Source organism: Mizuhopecten yessoensis, unplaced genomic scaffold (assembly GCF_002113885.1).
Source record: "Mizuhopecten yessoensis strain PY_sf001 unplaced genomic scaffold, ASM211388v2 scaffold1595, whole genome shotgun sequence".
In the NCBI taxonomy this organism is placed as follows: Eukaryota; Metazoa; Mollusca; class Bivalvia; order Pectinida; family Pectinidae; genus Mizuhopecten; species Mizuhopecten yessoensis.
Window position 1 is genome coordinate 1200373 of NW_018404125.1, and position 21832 is coordinate 1222204.

At 35.4% G+C, this 21832-nt stretch overlaps 2 protein-coding genes across 4 annotated transcripts in view; one reads left to right on the plus strand and one right to left on the minus strand.

Moving 5' to 3' along the window:
• The window catches only part of LOC110466202 (U1 small nuclear ribonucleoprotein C-like), an 8202-nt gene extending 4355 nt beyond the window's left edge, over window positions 1-3847 (plus strand). The window contains exons 2-5 of the mRNA XM_021522573.1: window positions 102-210; window positions 747-836; window positions 1782-1919; window positions 3324-3847. Coding sequence (XP_021378248.1) covers window positions 102-210; window positions 747-836; window positions 1782-1919; window positions 3324-3424 — 438 coding nt within the window. The 3' untranslated portion in view covers window positions 3425-3847. The remainder of the gene's footprint in view (window positions 1-101; window positions 211-746; window positions 837-1781; window positions 1920-3323) is intronic.
• Window positions 3848-6176: 2329 nt separating this feature from the next.
• On the minus strand, window positions 6177-20571 carry LOC110466025. 3 transcript variants are annotated; one of them, XM_021522284.1, is made up of 4 exons: window positions 18036-18178; window positions 17047-17079; window positions 9919-10205; window positions 6177-8424 (listed from the first exon to the last, which is right to left on the minus strand). In XM_021522284.1, the coding sequence occupies exons 1-4, from the start codon at window positions 18073-18075 to the stop codon at window positions 8224-8226; spliced, it is 561 nt and encodes a 186-aa protein (XP_021377959.1). In that variant the 5' UTR covers window positions 18076-18178; the 3' UTR covers window positions 6177-8223. The 3 variants fall into 3 exon arrangements, with proteins under 3 accessions (XP_021377959.1, XP_021377967.1, XP_021377965.1); XM_021522292.1 differs by lacking the exons at window positions 17047-17079; window positions 18036-18178 and adding an exon at window positions 20252-20571 and having other exon boundaries at window positions 6178-8424; XM_021522290.1 differs by lacking the exon at window positions 17047-17079 and having other exon boundaries at window positions 6178-8424.
• Window positions 20572-21832: the final 1261 nt, after the last annotated feature.

The following is a 21832-nucleotide window of genomic DNA, read 5'->3' on the forward strand; positions in this document are numbered from 1 at the left end:
TGAATGTAGAAAAACCAAGATATTTAACCACACAAGATAGAGAGTGGCAAGCTTAAATATAGAATAGAACAGTAAATCAAGAATTTTCTTTTTACCTGCAGCCATCGGTTCGAAAAACACATTGCAATGGCAGAAAACATAAAGAAAATGTGAGACTATTCTACCAGAAGTGGCTTGAAGAACAGGTGCAAAAACTGGTGGACGATACAAGTAAGTACCTGGTATATATATAGTAAACAGGCTGAGCTAAACATTTCGTGATAGTTTTCAAATTTTTATTTTATCTCACACTTTCTCAAGGCATATTATTCGGACTCAAAGATACCTTACAACGGTTTTCAATCTTATGTATAAAATATGGCCAACCTGACTGTAGGACGCCAAAGACATTTTGGTATGTGGCCTATCCGTTAGGTTGACAGATTTTGAATGTCAGCCTGGAAAGATGAGGAATTTACAATTAGTACTTGTTAATTTAATAACTTTAACATTCAGAAAGTGATATATAGTGTTTTGATATAGAATCCAACTTGCAATGGAAATGCTGAAGCTTTTAAATTAAATATGACGTATGAGATATTCTCACTAATTAAAAAATATTTTTATACATGTTTTTCAAACGAAGAAGTGTTCACTTATATTAACTGAATACTTTTTAAGGTGTACTTATATTTTTTCTAATTGATTATTTTTCTTTAGACAATAAAAATCATCTTTTTCAATTTGAATATGTGTCTGTGTTTCAGCTGCTGCATTCAAAGCTGGTAAGATAGCTTCCAATCCATTCCAGTCGGGAGGGGGAGGTGCAGGAGGAGCCATGGTCCCACCCCCATCTGGTATACCTCCCACCATACACCGTATTATCCGGGCTATAACTCGCTTACCGCTGTGCCGATTTCTTAAATCCGTTTTTTCTGTAAAATTGATTTTAACTCGCGTTGGTGTATTTTCTTGACCCCCTCAAATTTCCATTTTGCACTCAGGCCCTCCCCCGACTGATGTCGGACAGGTAACAATGAATTTTTTATTTCATACATATTGAGGTACCAGGTAGATGAAAGTCAGGTAAATATTTTCTGTTTTGATTGACTTACACTGCATATGTGTATAACACTGTTTACTTTGTATATGGTTCCACGCCATTATAACCTGATATCTGCCATGTATATAGTGCAGTTACATGATGTAATTACGCTGTTATATCAGATTGCAAGAAATTAATATAGATATAGAACAGATTTCAATTACCAGCCCAGTAACGGTGGAAACATCTACAAAGGTGAATAAAACTATTATTATCTTTTCTTTTCATTGTTTAGTTTTGTGTTGATTTACTTGTTTAAACTTCAAGGAGTTATTACAAAGGTAATGGTTTTTTAGTTTATTATTGTTTCATTGTCAATTTTGCATTTCGTTTTTGAAAGAAAAGTTTGAGCTAAACAGTTATACCCAGAACTTACAAAACATGATTTTAACATTAAGATAAAAAAATGAATCATTTGGACCTGTAATGAAACCGCAGACTCCTGACTGAATTGCGGTTATAGTCCGGAAAATACGGTATACATTGATCAGACGTTTTTATGTTTGTATCGTTTGTCAGGGAAATTAAATGTTGTGATCCTGAAGAATCTTCAGATAAAAAAATGTTTTAGCAGAAAAAAGTCACCTTCTAGTGCAATGAATCAATGATAGAATGTTAACTATTTTGATATTGAAATGTATGTAAATCAATAGAACTGTAGTGTTTTTCTTTTGATAAAAGCTTATGGTAATTTCAGGTAACAAAACTTCCAAACCACAGAATGCTCCAGCTGCCTCTGGACCTCCCATGGCAAGTCCCATGGGAGGCCCCATGGGTGGTCCAGTTCCCCTAATGGGCCCCCCTCATGGAGGTCCTATGCCTCCTATGATGCCAGGTATGTGTATGAGGTTATAACCATTTCTCAAAGGGTGATGTTTTAGTTAGGTAAGTCTCAAAGGGTGATGTTTTAGCTAGGTAATTCTCAAAGGGTGATGTTTTAGTTAGGTAAGTCTCAAAGGGTGATGTTTTAGTTAGGTAATTCTCAAAGGGTGATGTTTTAGTTAGGTAATTCTCAAAGGGTGATGTTTTAGTTAGGTAATTCTCAAAGGGTGATGTTTTAGTTAGGTAATTCTCAAAGGGTGATGTTTTAGTTAGGTAATTCTCAAAGGGTGATGTTTTAGTTAGGTAATTCTCAAAGGGTGATGTTTTAGTTAGGTAATTCTCAAAGGGTGATGTTTTAGTTAGGTAATTCTCAAAGGGTGATGTTTTAGTTAGGTAATTCTCAAAGGGTGATGTTTTAGTTAGGTAATTCTCAAAGGGTGATGTTTTAGTTAGGTAATTCTCAAAGGGTGATGTTTTAGTTAGGTAATTCTCAAAGGGTGATGTTTTAGTTAGGTAATTCTCAAAGGGTGATGTTTTAGTTAGGTAATTCTCAAAGGGTGATGTTTTAGTTAGGTAATTCTCAAAGGGTGATGTTTTAGTTAGGTAATTCTCAAAGGGTGATGTTTTAGTTAGGTAATTCTCAAAGGGTGATGTTTTAGTTAGGTAATTCTCAAAGGGTGATGTTTTAGTTAGGTAATTCTCAAAGGGTGATGTTTTAGTTAGGTAATTCTCAAAGGGTGATGTTTTAGTTAGGTAATTCTCAAAGGGTGATGTTTTAGTTAGGTAATTCTCAAAGGGTGATGTTTTAGTTAGGTAATTCTCAAAGGGTGATGTTTTAGTTAGGTAATTCTGAAAGGGTGATGTTTTAGTTAGGTAATTCTGAAAGGGTGATGTTTTAGTTAGGTAATTCTGAAAGGGTGATGTTTTAGTTATGTAATTCTCAAAGGGTGATGTTTTAGTTAGGTAACTCTCAAAGGGTGTTGTTTTAGTTAGGTAATTCTCAAAGGGTGATGTTTTAGTTAGGTAATTCTCAAAGGGTGATGTTTTAGTTATGTAATTCTCAAAGGGTGATGTTTTCGTTATTTAATTGGAAAAGATTGAGCTCAAAAATCAACTGTGTTCGTTATTCATCCATGTGAGACTATGACAGGTTTGCTTGGTAGTCAATATAAGTTACTTTGATCATTCTCACCCTCTTTTGTAAATAAAGTCCTAGGAATTTTGACAATTATAATTTGCAAAATTTCTGTAATTTTAAGGAGCTTTTAGAAAGGACTATTATTTTTTATCAGTCAAATAATATTGTTTTAAAATAAAGACATCCCCAGTTATAACTTAAGCTACATTTTGTTTGAATGTGGACCCTGTTTGATACTTGTGTGCGTACAGTATAATGTTTTGTACCTGTATTTTGTAGGTATGCGACCACCTATGGGACCAATGATGGGGCCACCCATGCATCCTATGGGAATGGCTATCCGACCCGGACCATTAATTCAAGGACCACTTCGCAAATAGTCACCTGTCATCAAACTCATAAAGGGAGAAAGAAGTTTTAGTGATAATCATTTGTTGAAGAAATAGAAGGAAATCTCTTTATTCTAGTGTTTACCAACACTTTTGCCAACGACTTTCAGCGTGAAATTTCAGTAGAAATATTATATTGTGATATTTATCACTGCATGTTTCATTGACTGGGCACAAGCGATTAGTTTATTGCTTAAATTATTGACAATCTAGAACCTAGAGACATGATCTGTATTTCTACAATAGATGGTATCTGTTCATAGTTGAGATGCATAAGAGACAATGAGATGTGAAAAAGTGAGTGTGAAAAAGAGATCGGAGGCGAGTATATTCATTGAAAGAAATGTGTTTTATGAAATTATTCATTGTAAGAATGTTTTATTGGTATGTGAAATAAAGTATTTGTGATTCATACTTTGAGTAATTACTAGTTTATATGGCCATCGTCTTTTGGTACTAAGTGGAAGCTTGTTAATTCGATTTTCCCAAATTCCTATTGATTTTCATGTTCCGAGACATAGACTTACTAGATACAACTTTGGTCAAACAATGACAAAATTCGCAAATAATTTGTTAGCTTACATGCTCCGAAGTACCAGGTTAGCTAATGCTTTATTGTGGCATCCGTCGTTCTTCTACAACTTCTTAAAATGACTTCTTCTTAACCTTTGATTGGAATTTGACCAAATTTGATTTGAAGCATCCGTAAATAATTGGGATTTAAAATTGTACAAATGGAAGGACCGACACCCTGGGCTTGATGGGCAGGGCCAAAAAGGGCTGTTTTGGCCATATTGCTTTAAATGTCTTCTCTTGAAATAAGACTATATTTGGTTGGAAGCATTCTCAGGTGGTGGGAATTCAAAATTGAACAAAGGAAGGGTCTGATCCCCCGGGAGGCTGAGGGGCAAGGTCATAAATTGGTAGTTTTGCCATATTGCTTTAAGCGACTAATTCACTGGAACTGAGAAATTGATATAAACCATATTTGGTTGGAAGCATTGTCAGATGGTAGGGATTCAAAATTGTACAAATGGAGGGATGATCCCCTGTGGAGTTGAGAGGTATGGGCCAAAAAAGGGTTTATGCCATATTGCTTTGAGCAACTTATCTGAAAATTAACCATATTTGGTAGAAATTATACTCCAGTAGTTCGGATTAAAAATTGTACAAATGCAGGGACCTCGGGTCTGTGGGATGGGGCCAAAAGAATTTTGAACTTTTAACATTTTCAAAATACTCCTCCCTACAGCCACGTATACCATTGCTGAGTTTATAAAGACAAATACTCCTCCCTACAGCCATGTATACCATTGCTGAGTTTATAAAGACAAATACTCCTCCCTACAGCCATGTATACCATTGCTGAGTTTATAAAGACAAATACTCCTCCCTACAGCCATGTATACCATTGCTGAGTTTATAAAGACAAATACTCCTCCCTACAGCCATGTATACCATTGCTGAGTTTATAAAGACAAATACTCCTCCCTACAGCCATGTATACCATTGCTGAGTTTATAAAGACAAATACTCCTCCCTACAGCCATGTATACCATTGCTGAGTTTATAAAGACAAATAAACATGCTTTAAGGATGGCTTGGGCTTTTAAACAGATTTGATCCCCACCCAATATCCATATATACAAATAAATAAATATAAACACAATCATGATTCTGAGTCAGAGAATTGACTCTGGGGTCTGGCACCACCCTTAGGGACTTAATTCCTTTGCTTTAACTTGGAAATGGCTGAGATCCCCACCCTATATCCAAATATAACATTGATGAGCATCAAGAAACAAACAAAATCATGATGTAAGAACTATGGGGTTTGACCCCACCTCTTGGTACTTAAGTTCTGGCCCATACCTTTATAGGCATAAGAAGATGAACACTGTCTTGATAATAGATTTGACTATGAACTGTCTTTCGACAGATGAACTTTGAAAAGACGGTGTCAAACCTAGGCTAATTTCTGAATAATTACCACAAGATTTCTGCAAAAGCTATAAGAAGAATCAATCAAGGATATTGGAAGGCGTCTGTCTCTCCATGTACGACAACCACCATATCAATCTACGTCAAATCCTAGTAATGTTACATCCTCAAAATGATAAATTTGGCAGTGACAACAAAACATAACTGATGAGCATGACCAAATACGTTGATAATCAAATCACACAATTAATTGACGACAGACCGATATTAAAAAAAGTCGATAAAACTTCAGAATAATTCGGACCAACATCAAGCAAGCTCAGCTTAATCTTGCTACCAATCTTTGCACGATTCAACACGATTAAATGGAAACATCTTTTGATCAAACTTGTAACTTGTTTTCCTCAAAAACTCAATCGAACTTCCGAATAAAGGCTTTCGGTCTGTTATAACCATGTACAAATCTACCGCCGCCATCATTATCTCATTAGGAAATATGCGACAAGAAGGTAAAGTTTTTAACATGCTCTTTCATTCGTGCGCCTTGTTCACTTGCCACTACCCCGGTTTTCAATGTTTTGGACGTGCCCCCAAGTGATGTACGTAACGGATAACAGACAAACAACATACGCCAACACATGACATAATTGCATAAGATCACCTGCCCGACCACATGGGTTTTCTCCGGGTACTCCGGTTTCCTCCCACATTTAGACCCTCAGCGCGCTAACATCCGGGTCAACAAGAGTGATTAATATAAGTAAAAATAACTTGTTTCATAATTGTTGTGAAATAAAGTTTATATTTATATTTTAGGTATAGAGATTTCATTGAAGAGGGCTGTCGTGTGATGGTTTAGAAAATAAAGTGGTACGATGTGTATCATAATATCGAAAAGGACCTTAAAGAAAAACGAGTTAGATATTGAAATTAACGAAAATAAAATAAACACTGATCAATCATAACTATATAGTTTAATGATAAATCATAACGTAAACATAACAATAATACTAGTCAAACAATCGTTTTCATAATTATGTACATAGATTTAGCAATTTTCATTGTTATCTTCTATGTTGTTAAGAACACAGCACCATCATATGATCATAGACTTCATTCACAATGTTATCACTTTATCGTTTACGACCTGTACAGTTTTACATTGCGCTTACATAGCACCGACATCACTTCCGATGACTTCATAAACATTGACGTTATTACCGATTTCTTTCCCATGGTTATCAACGTTATTATCATGCTGTCATAATAATTATTGACGCCATTCTCAATACTTTAACAATAATCATTGACGTCATTATTAATACTTTAACAATAATCATTGACGTCATTGAAACTTATACAACATCTATTGACGTCAATCTCAATACTATCATATGAGTCATTGATGTTATTTTCAATATTTTTACAAAAATCATTTAACAATAATCATTGACGTCATTGAAACTTATACAGCATCTATTGACGTCATTCTTAATACTATCATATGAGTCATTGATGTTATTTTGTTAGACTACTTCATTTTCTTAGACTCATGATCGAAGTCGTTAAACATGGAAACATTATCATCGGTGCAATTCTCGATGTTAACACATAATCGTATAATTGAAGTAAAATCATATCACATAATCATTTAATTAAATAAACTCTGATCAATGGCTGTAATAGCAACGGAGTCCGACTAGATGAAATTATAAAATTAAAAAATGAATATCAGAATTAACTGAATTTGATAAAATGTTAAGTTAACAATGATGAAATATAAGAGATATAAGCAAGTACTAAACAAGATATATACAATAGTGGTTAAACGTCTGTAGATAAAGTGATAAACAAGATATATACAATAGTGGTTAAACGTCTGTAGATAAAGTGATAAAATATATTCCATAAATTACAGGATTTTGGTTTAGACATGCATTAACAGTCAGGTTTAATGTTTCCATATGTAATTTGTCCGAACTGAGCATTGGTACATAGAAGGAACTTTTTAGAAAAAACTTCTCCAATACTCATGAAATATTGAAAGTTAGAAGGCATTTCATGGAAACTGATCACAATTCCCCCAACTGCACGGAATTCTCCGATATAGAAGTTAACAATAACGAAACGAAAGTTAGTTTTATAGGTTAATTTTATAATATTTTGCACTAAACACCTTTTCAACAAAAAACAAAATCAAAATACCCGTTCACACAACTGACTCTTTTTCACACAAATGTGTGAAACTATAATACCTATTGGACAAAAACACATCAGATCACCCCTGATCTCTGGGGTTTTATACGCTTTCAACTTTAAATAGTAATTAAAGACATATCTTTGATTATACCGACGCCTCAAAATTTTGATTGAAAGATGCGATCGTCAAGTGAATTGTATTTCGGAACATCTTACGCATGGCTGTAAAGACTTGGCGTTTAGTACCAGTGATCAACCCTAAATGTCCAATTGGTTTAGGTAAACAAACTTTTTAGTAGGGTAAGGGTGGGTGGCTTTCTCTACGGATTAACTAAATTTCAACTCTGTGCTTTCTTTCGTCGTTATCCTGGTGATCATTCACCCCTGAATACACATTTGAACTCTTCCAATTCAAAGGTTGGAATAGTTTATTATGTAATTGCAGGGGTAAATGATCAATCAATTATGAATTAATACATATACAGTATTCACAGATTTTATTCTGCATCTATCAGGCCCTTTCTAAACTTCAGCAATCATCATTTAATATATATACAAAGGGAAATACTTTTTGTTTAAAACTGTCTTTGGTTAAGGCATTTTTAACAATATTGATAATATTCATGAAAATTAAAACAAATCACAAGCTGTCACGTTGCATGGATCTCGTGGTGCGTGACTGGTACAGAGTCTTCCCAAGGCCGTTTGATGAACCGTATGAGCAGAAAGCTGACTAGGGCTATGATTAGAACAATCAGTGTTCCCTGGATGAACCTCCATACTGGGGGGATAACTATCATGTTATCGTCTTTAGTTGGCGTCACCGTTTTAGTGTGCGTCTCTTCGTCCTCCTGCATTTAACAATATTATATATTTAAAAGAGTGTAAAATATAATTCATTAGCATATGTAAACAATAATTCAAAAATACATCACAATGTGAAAAGAACTTACACTTACTGATCTGATTTATTGGTGTAAATATATATTTTCAAATCTATGATTTGGTAGGTTAAATAGTCAAACACAAAATGCAGTAATGCAATATTTCAACAAACGCATTTTGCTAGCCCATCACTTTGAACATTAAAGCAATACCATAGGGTTTGTTCCAGTTAGGGATCTTATTTGAGTGTTCCATTACTAGTAGTATATAGTCCTTTCCCTGTCTCTGGTATCTATCTCTAGAATTCATCAATATAATATTTTTGCAACAGAATATCTATGCCTATTCATTCCTTTTCTTTTTCCTTTCTTCTCTCTTATTTCTCTTTCCTTCCTTTTCGACAATATTATTCACATATCAGATAAAGCGATTACAGGAGTTTTATCTTTTTGTAGATAGAGTGCATGCGAGTGTGTTTGAGTGAAAGCGTATAGGAGTGGGTATATCTGTTCGTGCTTTTTAATGAAGGGAAGTACATAATTTGGTTCTGAAATAAAATATAACATGATGTGGATTATATTGTCCGTCATAAAATGTGTATACATGTAATAATATATTAAAAAGAAAAAGTGTTATGCTGATCTTCCTCATTATGAATGAGTTAATCATGATTGTTGAGTATGTTGATGTCAAATATTGAGTGTACCAATTAAAAAAATGATGTTGGTTCAGTGGCTGTCTGTTGAGGTGTGTTGCTGATGACACGCATTGTATGGATGATGACAATGACGATGAGGATGATGATGATGGCTATGAGGAACGGATAGTTTGAAGGATTATGATCAGGATGCGGAGGAGATAGTGATGCTGATGATGATAATGAGGAAGATGATGACGACAATCAGGATGATGATGATGATAATGATGATGATGAGTGAATTAAGTGTCAAAATGTGTGTTAGAGAGTGTGAAAATGAAAATACCTGTTCTGTACCTATTTTATGAAAAACTGTTGGGAAAATAAATTGATAAAAAAAGTATATAGTCCTTTCAATTTTGTTCCAATACAGTGCCATTTCAACATCATCAATTCATATTTTATTCTCGAGAAAAATACAAATATCTATTATCAGCACAGTGGACTTTATATCATATTTGATGAAGGTAAAAGCGGTGTAACCATCAACATGTTTTATTTTCTTCACGATGTGTTTCGTTAAAAAATGGAGATACCGAACAAAAAGCTGAGCTAGTTACTTTAGTGATTCCTGTAACCACACGTCGACCAATGTCCGCATTGAACTATATGCTCCATACATGCTTAATTGTGAATTATAAAACAAACCGAGCTCGCAAGGAGTGTCCATTGAACTCAGGTCAGCAGCCTCCCTACCGAACTTTAATTGCTACTGTTTTGAACTTCGTCATTTTTTTCCATATAAACATTGCACCAGGTTTACCTTGACTATACGGAGTTCTAAGATCTCGGTGTCAGCTCCCTCCTCTTTTAGTATCGGAGAGCTCTCTGTCCATATTTCCTCGTCGTTGTCGGATGAAGAGTCGAACTCGTGAAATAAGGAACAATCCGGCCGTGTAGACGTTCGTGAGGGATACTTGTTATCACTCAGCAAATAACTCATGTCCGGTGTCAATGATCTCATCCAGTAAGGTACATAATTAGGGTCAACATCACCGTTGCCTTGGTTGCAAATAACTTCCAACACAGGGGCTTCTTCTGATTTGGATTCTGAAAGCAAATACAATAAACAATGTACATCTAACGTTTGTCGTTTTTAGCTCACCTGGCACGAAGTGCAAAGTGAGCTTATGCCGTGGCGCAGCGTCCGTCGTCCGTCCGTCGTCCGTCCGTCCATTGTCCGGCGTCCGGCGTCAATATTTTACTTTAAACGACTTCTTCTTAATAACCGAAAGGCCTAGGCTGTCGATATTTGGGCAGAAACAAATTTGGATGAAGGGCTACAAAGTTTGTTAAAATTAATGACCTTCACCCATTTTCAAGGTCACAGGGGTCAAATATGTTAAAAAATTTCAACACCTTCTTCTCGATAACCAAACTGCCCAAGGAGATGATATTTGGCCAGTAGCATGCTTGGGTGAAGGGCTACCAAGTTTCTTCAAATGAATGACCTTCAATTATATTCAAGGTCACAGTGGTCAATTGTCTTAAAAAACCTTTAAACAACTTCTTCTGAATAACCAAAATGCCCAGGGTGATGATATTTGGCCAGTAGCATGCTGAGATGAAGGGCTACAAAGTTTGTTTAAATAAATGACCTTCACCCATATTCAAGGTCACATGGATCAAATATGTTAAAAACTTTAAACAACTTCTTCTGAATAACCAAAATGCTTAGGGTGATGATATTTGGCCAATAGCATGCTGGGGTAAAGGGTTATCAAGTTTGTTCAAATGAATGGCCTTCACCTATATTCAAGGTCAAATGGGTCAAATATGTGAAAAACATTAAACAACTTCATCTGAATAACCAAAATATCCAGGGTGATGATATTTGGCCAGTAGCATGCTGAGATAAAGGGCTACAAAGTTTGTTTAAATAAATGACCTTCATCCATATGCAAGGTCACAGGGTTCAAATATGTTAAAAACTTTAAACAACTTCTTCTCAATAACCAAAATGCCCAGGGTGATGATATTTAGTCAGAAACATACTAGGATCAAGGGCTACCAAGTTTGTTTAAATAAATGACCTTCATCCATATTCAAGGTCACAAGGAGCAAATATGTTCAAAATATTTAAACAACTTGTGCTGAATAACCAAAATGCTCAGGATGTTGATATTTAGTCAATAGCATGCTGGGATCAAGGACTATTATGTTTGTTAAAGTGAATGACTTTGACTTATATTCAAGGTCACAGGGGTCAAATTTGTTTAAAATCTTTAAACAACCTCTTCTGAATAACCATGGGTCCCAGAATGTTGATACGTTACAAGTTGCATCCTGAGATGAAAAGCTATAAAATTTGTTCAACATAATGACTTTGTTCGCCTTTCAATCACAGGGGTGAAATGTTTAAAAAAAAATAACTGGTTCTTTTGAATTAATTTTAATCATAAATACTGATATTTTGCCCGTATCTTTATTTTAGATCACTTTTAATGTTACAAGTGTGAGATTTATACCAGGTGAGCGATGCAGGCCCATTGGGCCTCTTGTTTGTTTCACCAAATAAACATGTACATACACAGTATACATATAGAAATGGTCTTTATTCCCAAACAGACACATGTTTATTAGGCTTGTAAAGGTCCCGTTTGTCTTTCCTCCCTTAGTGCTCTTCTCTCCATATATGTTAATCATAATTCAACTCGATTGGATACCACTAACATTTAAAAAAATGTCCAGATATCGTCCTTAAACTGATTAAAATTACTACAGCTATTCCTTAACTAATTGTTCCAGAAACGACATTATTTGTTTAGTTTTGACACATAAGTGTGACGTGATATATACGCGTTGTCTGTTGTAGATTCGTTGCTTTGGATTATCCAAACAAAAATTATAATTTGTCACAAGATACATGATTTATCATCCAATAGCGAAACACGTTTTAGAAGTTGCAATAACTTCAATGGTACGTTTATGATTTTACATGTAACCCAGAAAACAACGTCCAGATAATAAAAGGAAAACTATAACGACAGTTATGATTCTGACAAACCATCAAAATTGATTTACCACCTCTTCTTAACCATACTCAAACTTCCAAATATTTCCCCAAAAACATTATTAATAGGATATATATCACGTAGTAGTGAAGCAGCACACGAACAAATAGAACTATTTCCTTTTTACAAGGTTATAGCTCGGAGGAATTGAGATTTTTGTCTTAAGGATCCACTGCCAAAAACAGTAACTTTGCACTAGAAACCGATTTTGCCGAAATAAATATAGCTGTAATAAATAATTTCTGGAAGAAAACCATACATTGTGGGATTTTTAAAAATCAGCTGATCAGATGCATTAAACAAAGTAATAATCAGCAAGAGTGCTCTAGTTGAAAAAATAATCAACTGGACAAGAACTGAATTCGAACCCCGGACTACAGAGTGTTTACCTAGTTAGCGGGTATGTCTAGGCCCACCTGTGCTACAGTTATATCCTAACCGACTAAGCTACCTAGTTAGCGGGTATGTCTAGGCCCACCTGTGCTACAGTTATATCCTAACCGACTGAGCTACCTAGTTAGCGGGTATGTCTAGGCCCACCTGTGCTACAGTTATATCCTAACCGACTGAGCTACCTAGTTAGCGGGTATGTCTAGGCCCACCTGTGCTACAGTTATATCCTAACCGACTGAGCTACCTAGTTAGCGGGTATGTCTAGGCCCACCTGTGCTACAGTTATATCCTAACCGACTGAGCTACCTAGTTAGCGGGTATGTCTAGGCCCACCTGTGCTACAGTTATATCCTAACCGACTGAGCTACCTAGTAAGCGGGTATGTCTAGGCCCACCTGTGCTACAGTTATATCCTAACCGACCTAACTACCTAGTTAGCGGGTATGTCTAGGCCCACATGTGCTACAGTTATATCCTAACCCACTGAGGTACCTAGTTAGCGCGTATGTCTAGGCTCACCTGTGCTACAGTTATATCCTAACCGACTGAGCTACCTAGTTAGCGGGTATGTCTAGGCCCACCTGTGCTACAGTTATATCCTAAACGATATTGAGTGGAAGATACTGTATATAAGAAAAAGCTACAGTGCAGTGGGACATTGGCGTTTAATCAATAACTTATAAATGGTTTATATACATCTAGTAATTAAAGCTTAAACGTAGACAAGTCAATAATACCGACCTGAGTATACCATGTGTTCAGGATACGAACATTTTGGATTATTATAGTTTTAATACAAAACATTGTATTATATATATATAATAAAACAAAACACGAAGACTAGTATAATCGGCTATTATACTATCGGCTAGTATAGCCGATTATACTAGTCTTCGTCTTTTGTTTTATTTATATTTTTACCGTCACATGGACATTTAAAACTATTTATCGCTATATATATATATATAAATTATTGCTCAAGCTGTGACACAAAACATGAATGTTCTAGTTCTAAAAAATATAAAACCGCTTTTCCTCTTAAAATGCGTTCACACCAGCTGATCTAAATATGCTAGTGGAATTCCATTCGTCCTTTGATACACGTTTTATAGAACGTTTAAAAAAGTGGATAAGTTCCGCCTCCCTAAACAATTCACAGAAGTCACAGATGTAAATAGATTGAAATACACTATTGTCACCAAAGTGATGCATTTCTTCCAAAAAATATCTTATCTAAAACAAAAATATGAGATATGGAAAAACGTGTTTACTTGATTTTTGTTAAGACATGTAGGGTGGGTAAATTTAAGGTGATGGAGTTCTGTACGATTGGTTTGGAGCCATTTCCGTTTCATACACGCATCTATTAAAATCGACCTTCTACAGAAAACAATATCTCTCCGAACAAGTCTCGGCATTGCTATCGTGGCATTGCTAGTTGCAGTCTTTTTCCAAACAATACTATTTTGTACAAATAGGCTATGCTTTAAATCTTCATGGTTATTGTGATGCAAATGTCTACTATTTTAAATAATCGTGAAATCACTTTATTAAATTCCACACCTATTACGAATGGGATAAACATAGCTTTGACCTTGTCGACTTGATTGCTTATCACTGATAACGCTGTAGACGTACTGACTCCCTAAATGAACAGGTCAATGCTTGTTTAAGAAAATTGAAAGAACTAAACAACGACATTATATTTCTATTTAATTACAGAATAAATAATCGTTCTATTTGTTTTGCTAATTTTCTATGTTTTAAATTAATGAATTATCATTGAAAAGGTTAACTTTCAGTTTTGGTGATCCTTACATTTCATCAATAATTATCACACATATTACTGATATGTGACAGATTCTAAGTTAGGAAGTTTAGCGAGTCTTGTCACATGTTTGTCTTATCTTCAACCAAGGTCCGTTCTTTATGACGTTCGCAGACGTCACGATTGTGGTAAAGGTGGTACTTGTGAAAGGTGTTGTTGTTTTGTGCGTCTCGAGTACTCTTTTATACATTAACATAACTGGAACAAAAAGCATACACCCTAAAATGTGTATGATGATTAAAACAACGGTAATACGCTGCTAAAGTATGTAAATACGTAACACTACTACAAGCTAACTTATAGGCGGATGAACGTATTCAGTATCCATTGACCTTGCCGAAGGGGTATTGGAGTGATCGACAGCTTACAGGTAGCCACAAGGTATATGTTTCCCATTAAGAGTGACAATCAGTAAACTTTGATATCGATAATTGTGCATGACCGTATTGACCTTGCTCAAACTTCCGCAAACTATCACTAGTTAGTCTGTAAAAGAGTTTAAATATTCAAAAGACAAATTAGTCACTCACAATCTATACTGAAGAACACATTTGATGTTTCTGCTATTATAAATATATTTATTAATTGTGAATGGAGTTTGATACCTGAGTTAATATAGTAAATGTATTATGATAACACGATTTAGTATTATCTCATTAACAACGAGTTACAGAGTATAGAGAAAAAACTATTAGGAAACATAAATAAAATGTTGACATACAATTAATAAACTATTTAAAATGCCTTTACGGACATGGTTGTAATAAGTGGCAGAACAGTAATAAGTGGCCATAAGTGGCAGACCAGTAATAAGTGGCAGAACAGTAATAAGTGGCAGACTAATAATAAGTGGCAGAACAATAATAAGTGGCAGAATAGTAATAAGTAGCAGAACAGTAATATGTGGTGGCAGACCAGTAATAAGTGGTGGCAGACCAGTAATAAGTAGCAGAACAATAATATGTGGTGGCAGAACAGTAATATGTGGTGGCAGACCAGTAATAAGTAGCAGAACAGTAATATGTGGCAGAACAGTAATATGTGGTGGCAGACCAGTAATAAGTGGCAGAACAGTAATATGTGGTGGCAGAACAGTAATAAGTAGCAGAACAGTAATAAGTGGTGGCAGACCAATAATAAGTGGCAGACCAGTAATAAGTGGCAGAACAATAATAAGTGGCAGAATAGTAATAAGTGGCAGAATAGTAATAAGTGGCAGACCAGTAATAAGGGGCAGAACAGTAATAAGGGGCAGAATAGTAATAAGTGGCAGACCAGTAATAAGGGGCAGAACAGTAATAAGTGGCAGAACAATAATAAGTCGCAGAACAGTAATAAGTGGCAGAACAATAGTAAGTGGCAGAACAGTAATAAGTGGCAGACCAGTAATAAGGGGCAGAACAGTAATAAGGGGCAGAATAGTAATAAGTGGCAGACCAGTAATAAGGGGCAGAACAGTAATAAGTGGCAGAACAGAAATAAGAAGCAGAACAGTAACAAGTGGCAGAATAGTAATAAGTGGCAGAACAGTAATAAGTGGCAGAATAGTAATAAGTGGCAGACCAGTAATAAGGGGCAGAACAGTAATAAGGGGCAGAATAGTAATAAGTGGCAGACCAGTAATAAGGGGCAGAACAGTAATAAGTGGCAGAACAGAAATAAGAAGCAGAACAGTAACAAGTGGCAGAATAGTAATAAGTGGCAGAACAGTAATAAGTGGCAGAACAATAATAAGTGGCAGAACAGAAATAAGTGGCAGAACAATAATAAGTGGCAGAACAGTAATAAGTCGCAGAACGGTAATAAGTGGCAGAACAATAGTAAGTGGCAGAACAGTAATAAGTGGCAGACCAGTAATAAGTGGCAGACCAGTAATAAGGGGCAGAACAGTAATAAGTGGCAGAACAATAATAAGTGGCAGAATAGTAATAAGTGACAGAATAGTAATAAGTGGCAGACCAGTAATAAGGGGCAGAACAGTAATAAGGGGCAGAATAGTAATAAGTGGCAGACCAGTAATAAGTGGCAGAACAGTAATAAGTCGCAGAACGGTAATAAGTGGCAGAACAATAGTAAGTGGCAGAACAGTAATAAGTGGCAGACCAGTAATAAGGGGCAGAACAGTAATAAGGGGCAGAATAGTAATAAGTGGCAGACCAGTAATAAGGGGCAGAACAGTAATAAGGGGCAGAATAGTAATAAGTGGCAGACCAGTAATAAGGGGCAGAACAGTAATAAGTGGCAGAACAATAATAAGTCGCAGAACAGTAATAAGTGGCAGAACAATAGTAAGTGGCAGAACAGTAATAAGTGGCAGACCAGTAATAAGTGGCAGAACAGTAATAAGTGGCAGAATAGTAATAAGTGGCAGACCAGTAATAAGTGGCAGACCAGTAATAAGTGGCAGAACAATAATAAGTGGCAGAATAGTAATAAGTAGCAGAACAGTAATATGAGGTGGCAGAACAGTAATAAGTGGCAGAATAGTAATAAGTGACAGAATAGTAATAAGTGGCAGACCAGTAATAAGTGGCAGAACAGTAATAAGAACTCAAATTATGCCTACGAGTGTGGAGGTTAAAACTTAAACAGGGTTGTAGCATTACATGCAAGGTGAACCCTTCATTATCTTCCAAAGCGGAAAAATCATTCTTACCAATTATAAAAATCTGTTCGTCTACCCCTATACCTGAAATATATTGACAGGTGTTTTGTTTTCGGTTTCTCCATAGCAGGAAACATGTTAATTCGTATATGACTATGGTCTAAACTTTTTAGCAGCTAACCATATAAAGAGAGTATATAGATATATTTCATGAATTGTGTATGGTTCTGTGTATAAGTGTCTTGGAACGTGACGAGTACTTGAATAATACATGCTTGTTAGTAAATTGATGGTTCATAGAAAGTCCAAGTATGGATAAACCATTATCAATTTTGATCGATGAAGTTACGGTATATGCTGAGTGATGACAAGAACATTGGAAAAGCGTGAAATCTATTTTTATATGTGTTTGCATATTAGAAATGACAAAATGCAAGATATATAAAACAGATGTGTTATTAACAAAAGAAGACGCTACAATTTGCACAAATGTTTGGCTATGCAACTAAGGATCTTATTACAGTTAGTTAAAAATGTAAAGGCTTCCTTTGTCAGAAACACATTTCTATAAATAGTATAAGGTTTGATTGCAGTGTGGCTCCGCAACTGTTAGATATCGTTCGACTTAACACAATCTTTATCTTTTGAAACACGTTTAAAATCGATCTTAACGATGGTAAAAATATAGTGACAGTTCCATCAGAAAGTGATTACATCAATTGAAATAAAATTAACTGATATCACACTTCTCAAGCACGTTCAGCCGTTTATTTCCTATTTTGTGTGCCATTTTAGTCAATCGTTGTTTTCAACTATTTTTGTTTAATTAGAATTTCGTAAAGGTCGATGTCCTTACTATTCTATATGTACGTTTACCACATATATTATAACTTCTTCATGTACGTCACTGTGGCATAAACTCAGACGAAATATAATTAGTTCGATGATATATAGCCTTCAAACGGAATAACATCATTATAAGAATGACTTTTTAAGTAGCTGCTTCATTTTTTGTATTTAAGTGATGGTGTTTTGTTTACCTGCACAGGAAAGTCCATACTTTGAAGCAATGTCCTCCATTCAAGTCATGTCCTGAGTGTTTATCCTAACCGTAGGGGCGGTATCTGTTGTGACACACCTGTAGACTAGTTTACCTAAACACTGACCTACGTGTCCGACTTACCTGACGCTGTGCCTGTCGCATACCTTAACATGCCATATAAATGCACTAACAGCAGTACAGGAAGCAACAGCTGCTAAGCGTTAGAAATGTGGGCCTTGAAGTGAAAGTATTGTCAACTTAACCAGCATTCCAGGATGACCTGGTCCTATTCTAACCGTACTTTATCAAAGGTTTCCATGTAAACCATTCCTTTGCATATTTTACACTAGTTTTATCGATTTTCAATTTGACTCTTCGGTATTCTCTTGTCTCTTTTTCTTATGTATTTTATACAAAGAAAATAATTCTTTCGTAATGTATCATAATTACAAAGTCAATATTGATTACTTGTGTCATTTTCAAGAAGACGCACTATTTTAAGGGATAGATATACATTCACTATAATGAATTCAGTTAGATCAGAAAGTGGTTGCCCTTTGGGTCCAGTTCTGATTTCGTGCAGGTTAGAAGTAAAAAATCTTTATTTCAATTTCTTCAAAAATTATACAGATGTCTAGCTTTCAAAAGGTTTGTTATATTGGCGATAAGCTGCCTATGTTATAACAAAAGGTATGTTATATTGGCGGTAAGCTGCCTATGGTATAAAAAAGGTATGTTATATTGGCGGTAAGCTTCCTATGGTATAACAAAAGGTATGTTATATTGGCGGAAAGCTGCCTATGGTATAACAAAAGGTATGCTATATTGGCGGTAAGCTGCCTATGGTATAACAAAAGGTATGTTATATTGGCGGTAAGCTGCCTATGGCATAACAAAATGTATGTTATATTGGCGGTAAGCTGCCTATGGTATAACAAAAGGTATGTTATATTGGCGGTAAGCTGCCTATGGTATAAAAAAGGTATGTTATATTGGCGGTAAGCTTCCTATGGTATAACAAAAGGTATGTTATGTTGGCGGTAAGCTGCCTATGGTATAACAAAAGGTATGTTATGTTGGCGGTAAGCTGCCTCTGGTATAACAAAAGGGATGTTATGTTGGCGGTAAGCTGCCTCTGGTATAACAAAAGGTATGATATGTTGGCGGTAAGCTGCCTATGTTATAACAAAAGGTATGTTAAATTGGCGGTAAGCTGCCTATGATATAACAAAAGGTATGTTATGTTGGCGGGAAGCTGCCTATGGTATAAAAAAAGGTATGTTATATTTGCGGTAAGCTTCCTATGGTATAAAAAAGGTATGTTATTTTGGCCGTTAGCTGCCTATGGTATAACAAAAGGTATGTTATATTGGCGGTAAGCTGTCTATGGTATATAACAAAAGGTATGTTATATTGGCGGTAAGCTGCCTATACTTTTAACAACCTCTCCATTGTTGATTTGTAATTTGCGACTACATATTAGCGCACATTAGGAAAGGTTCCAAAGGATGTAAATGCGGGATCGCGGAATGCTGCGTTAAATGATATGTTACTGAGGTTGTCTTCCTATATATCACGATTAAAAGTATGTAAATGAAAGTGGATCCAGTATGGCAGGGACAACAGGTACGAATCTATGGTTTTATAAAGGTATGTTATACATTAGTGGAGGCCTCCAAGGGGATATTGGGGCAAAACCAACCTTTAGATGACCTTCAAAAGTGTGATAGCCAGTGCGGGTTAGCGTGGATAATATTCTAAGAAAATCCCTTGCCAGAAATGTATATATTATTTGAATAATACATAACTTATCTTTGTACAACGCGGACGCCATAAAACGACATTTCAGTACTCTTTATTGCACCACGTATACGCCGAGAGGCGTTAAATTATACAAGGGAAGGAGGACAGGGAAATCCGTGTTTAGTAGGAAAGTTCACTCAGGTCATTCATTATAATCACAATGCAAAACTTAGCTCAATGTGAAAATGTATGAATGATGTATGGTATATTTTTCTTTAAGATATTTTTATGAAAATTGTATTATAATGAATAAACCCCTCTCAAATGCTTAAAATGATATATATATTAACAAGAGTGATAAATATAGGTTTGAAAAACAGAATGATTAAAAACCTTAACAACTTGTGATGACTGTAGGATAAAAGACAGAATATATGTTTATAAAGATTGATGATATTGGACGACACTTACCTATATCCTGCTCTTTCATAATGTGTAACTTCCCAGCTTAAAAACAGAATTATGTTTACATAAGTAAAGGATATACAAAATATGTTGTTTGATCAACTGCTTCTAACTATCCTCAAAGTATATTCTATGATCGTACATAAAGTTTTCATTCTTCATCTAGTGATGATGTTATTTCCAGGACTTTGTTAGGAAAACCCTGAATTCATTAAACATGTCTTTATAAGGTACACGGGAAACTACGCATTATGACCATAGGCTTGTTTGGGAGTTTTCATGGAACCATGACGTAGACCTTGACCTCTCCGTCAGACGTGAGGTTAATGTCTCCGCGAGACACAGGTAAGCAGTCCCCATGAGACAGGTGATTTTAATATATACTAGAATACATGAGGTCGAGCACTGGGAACTTGAGCGAAGGGATAATCCTATGTAATGGCGGTCATAAGAAGAAACAGGCAAACGTTGTATACTTTGGGTTTAAAATTAATTTCCTAGAGATAACAGTTGAAACAAATTCATAAGTCACCAAAACGAAATATCACCGAAAACAAATACAACAGGTAACCTTCACTTAATTAATAACGGCAGTGCTTACAAAATAGAAAATGTCGAGCAACCCGCCCCTTTGACAAGACACAAACAATCACATAGCGCAAATTAAACCACAAGATAAAGAACAATGCGTATATGATTACAACTGGATTATTAATCTGACATTCAAGCATATGCCTTTGACCGAATGGTATAGCTTTTGATAATGAAGAATGCATGTTTGGATTGTTTTTAGGTTTTAAATAATTCATTCCACAACACAATTTATTTTTTCACTTCTGTGTGATATGTAAATGTACATAAATATAATTAATCAGGGCAGGCAGGGTTTGCGACATGTTCACCTTGTCAAGAGTGTAACCGGGAATGATTGATGTCTACGCCATACAACATTGTTGTTGTTGTTGGTTCGCACTGAGTGACGTTAACGCTATCTCACATAATTACAGTACCGTACTACACTATTCTACTTTAGAAATAATGTTTTCTGATAGTTATTATCAATTATCACCTTTCTAAAACCGGATATGACTGAGGTTACACTATTCGGTAATTTTATACAATTTACACCAGGAATCGTCTGCTAATAACGAATAGAGTAATATGCGGCCTACACACTGTGCCATCTGACTGGTTCGGAATTTTCCTTTGTAAAATATATAATCAATTTAATTCAAAGAGTGACTTTATTTTCATTAAGTATGAATCAACCATCTAAGACATTATAATATAATTAGAATCGTTTACTGTAATTAAAGTATATCAAACATCGAAGACATTTCATAACGATTATGACGTTTTTCACCCTACTGGATTAGTGCCATCCATTTCGAATCTGTTGTAATACAAGAGGCCCAAGGGCCTTAGCGATCACCCGAGTTATATTATAGGTACTAGTAGCTCAATTTCATTGTTGAGATGAACAAAGTGAAATACAATACTTGTCATGTCAGTGTCCAAAGGAAAACAACTTAAAAAACTATTCAAATAAATTAGTTTACTATTGAGAATTATACCCTCTCCCTAAGG

Bases quoted from the DNA above. Each gene is read 5' to 3' on its own strand.
- LOC110466025 (XM_021522284.1), bottom strand. From the start codon at position 18,075: ATGGAGGACATTGCTTCAAAGTATGGACTTTCCTGTGCAG. The intron at 17,080-18,035 runs GTAAACAAAACA...AATATATTTCAG, and splicing joins GTATGGACTTTCCTGTGCAG to GTATAGGGGTAGACGAACAG. The intron at 10,206-17,046 runs GTAAGAATGATT...ATTTGCTTTCAG, and splicing joins CGAACAGATTTTTATAATTG to AATCCAAATCAGAAGAAGCC.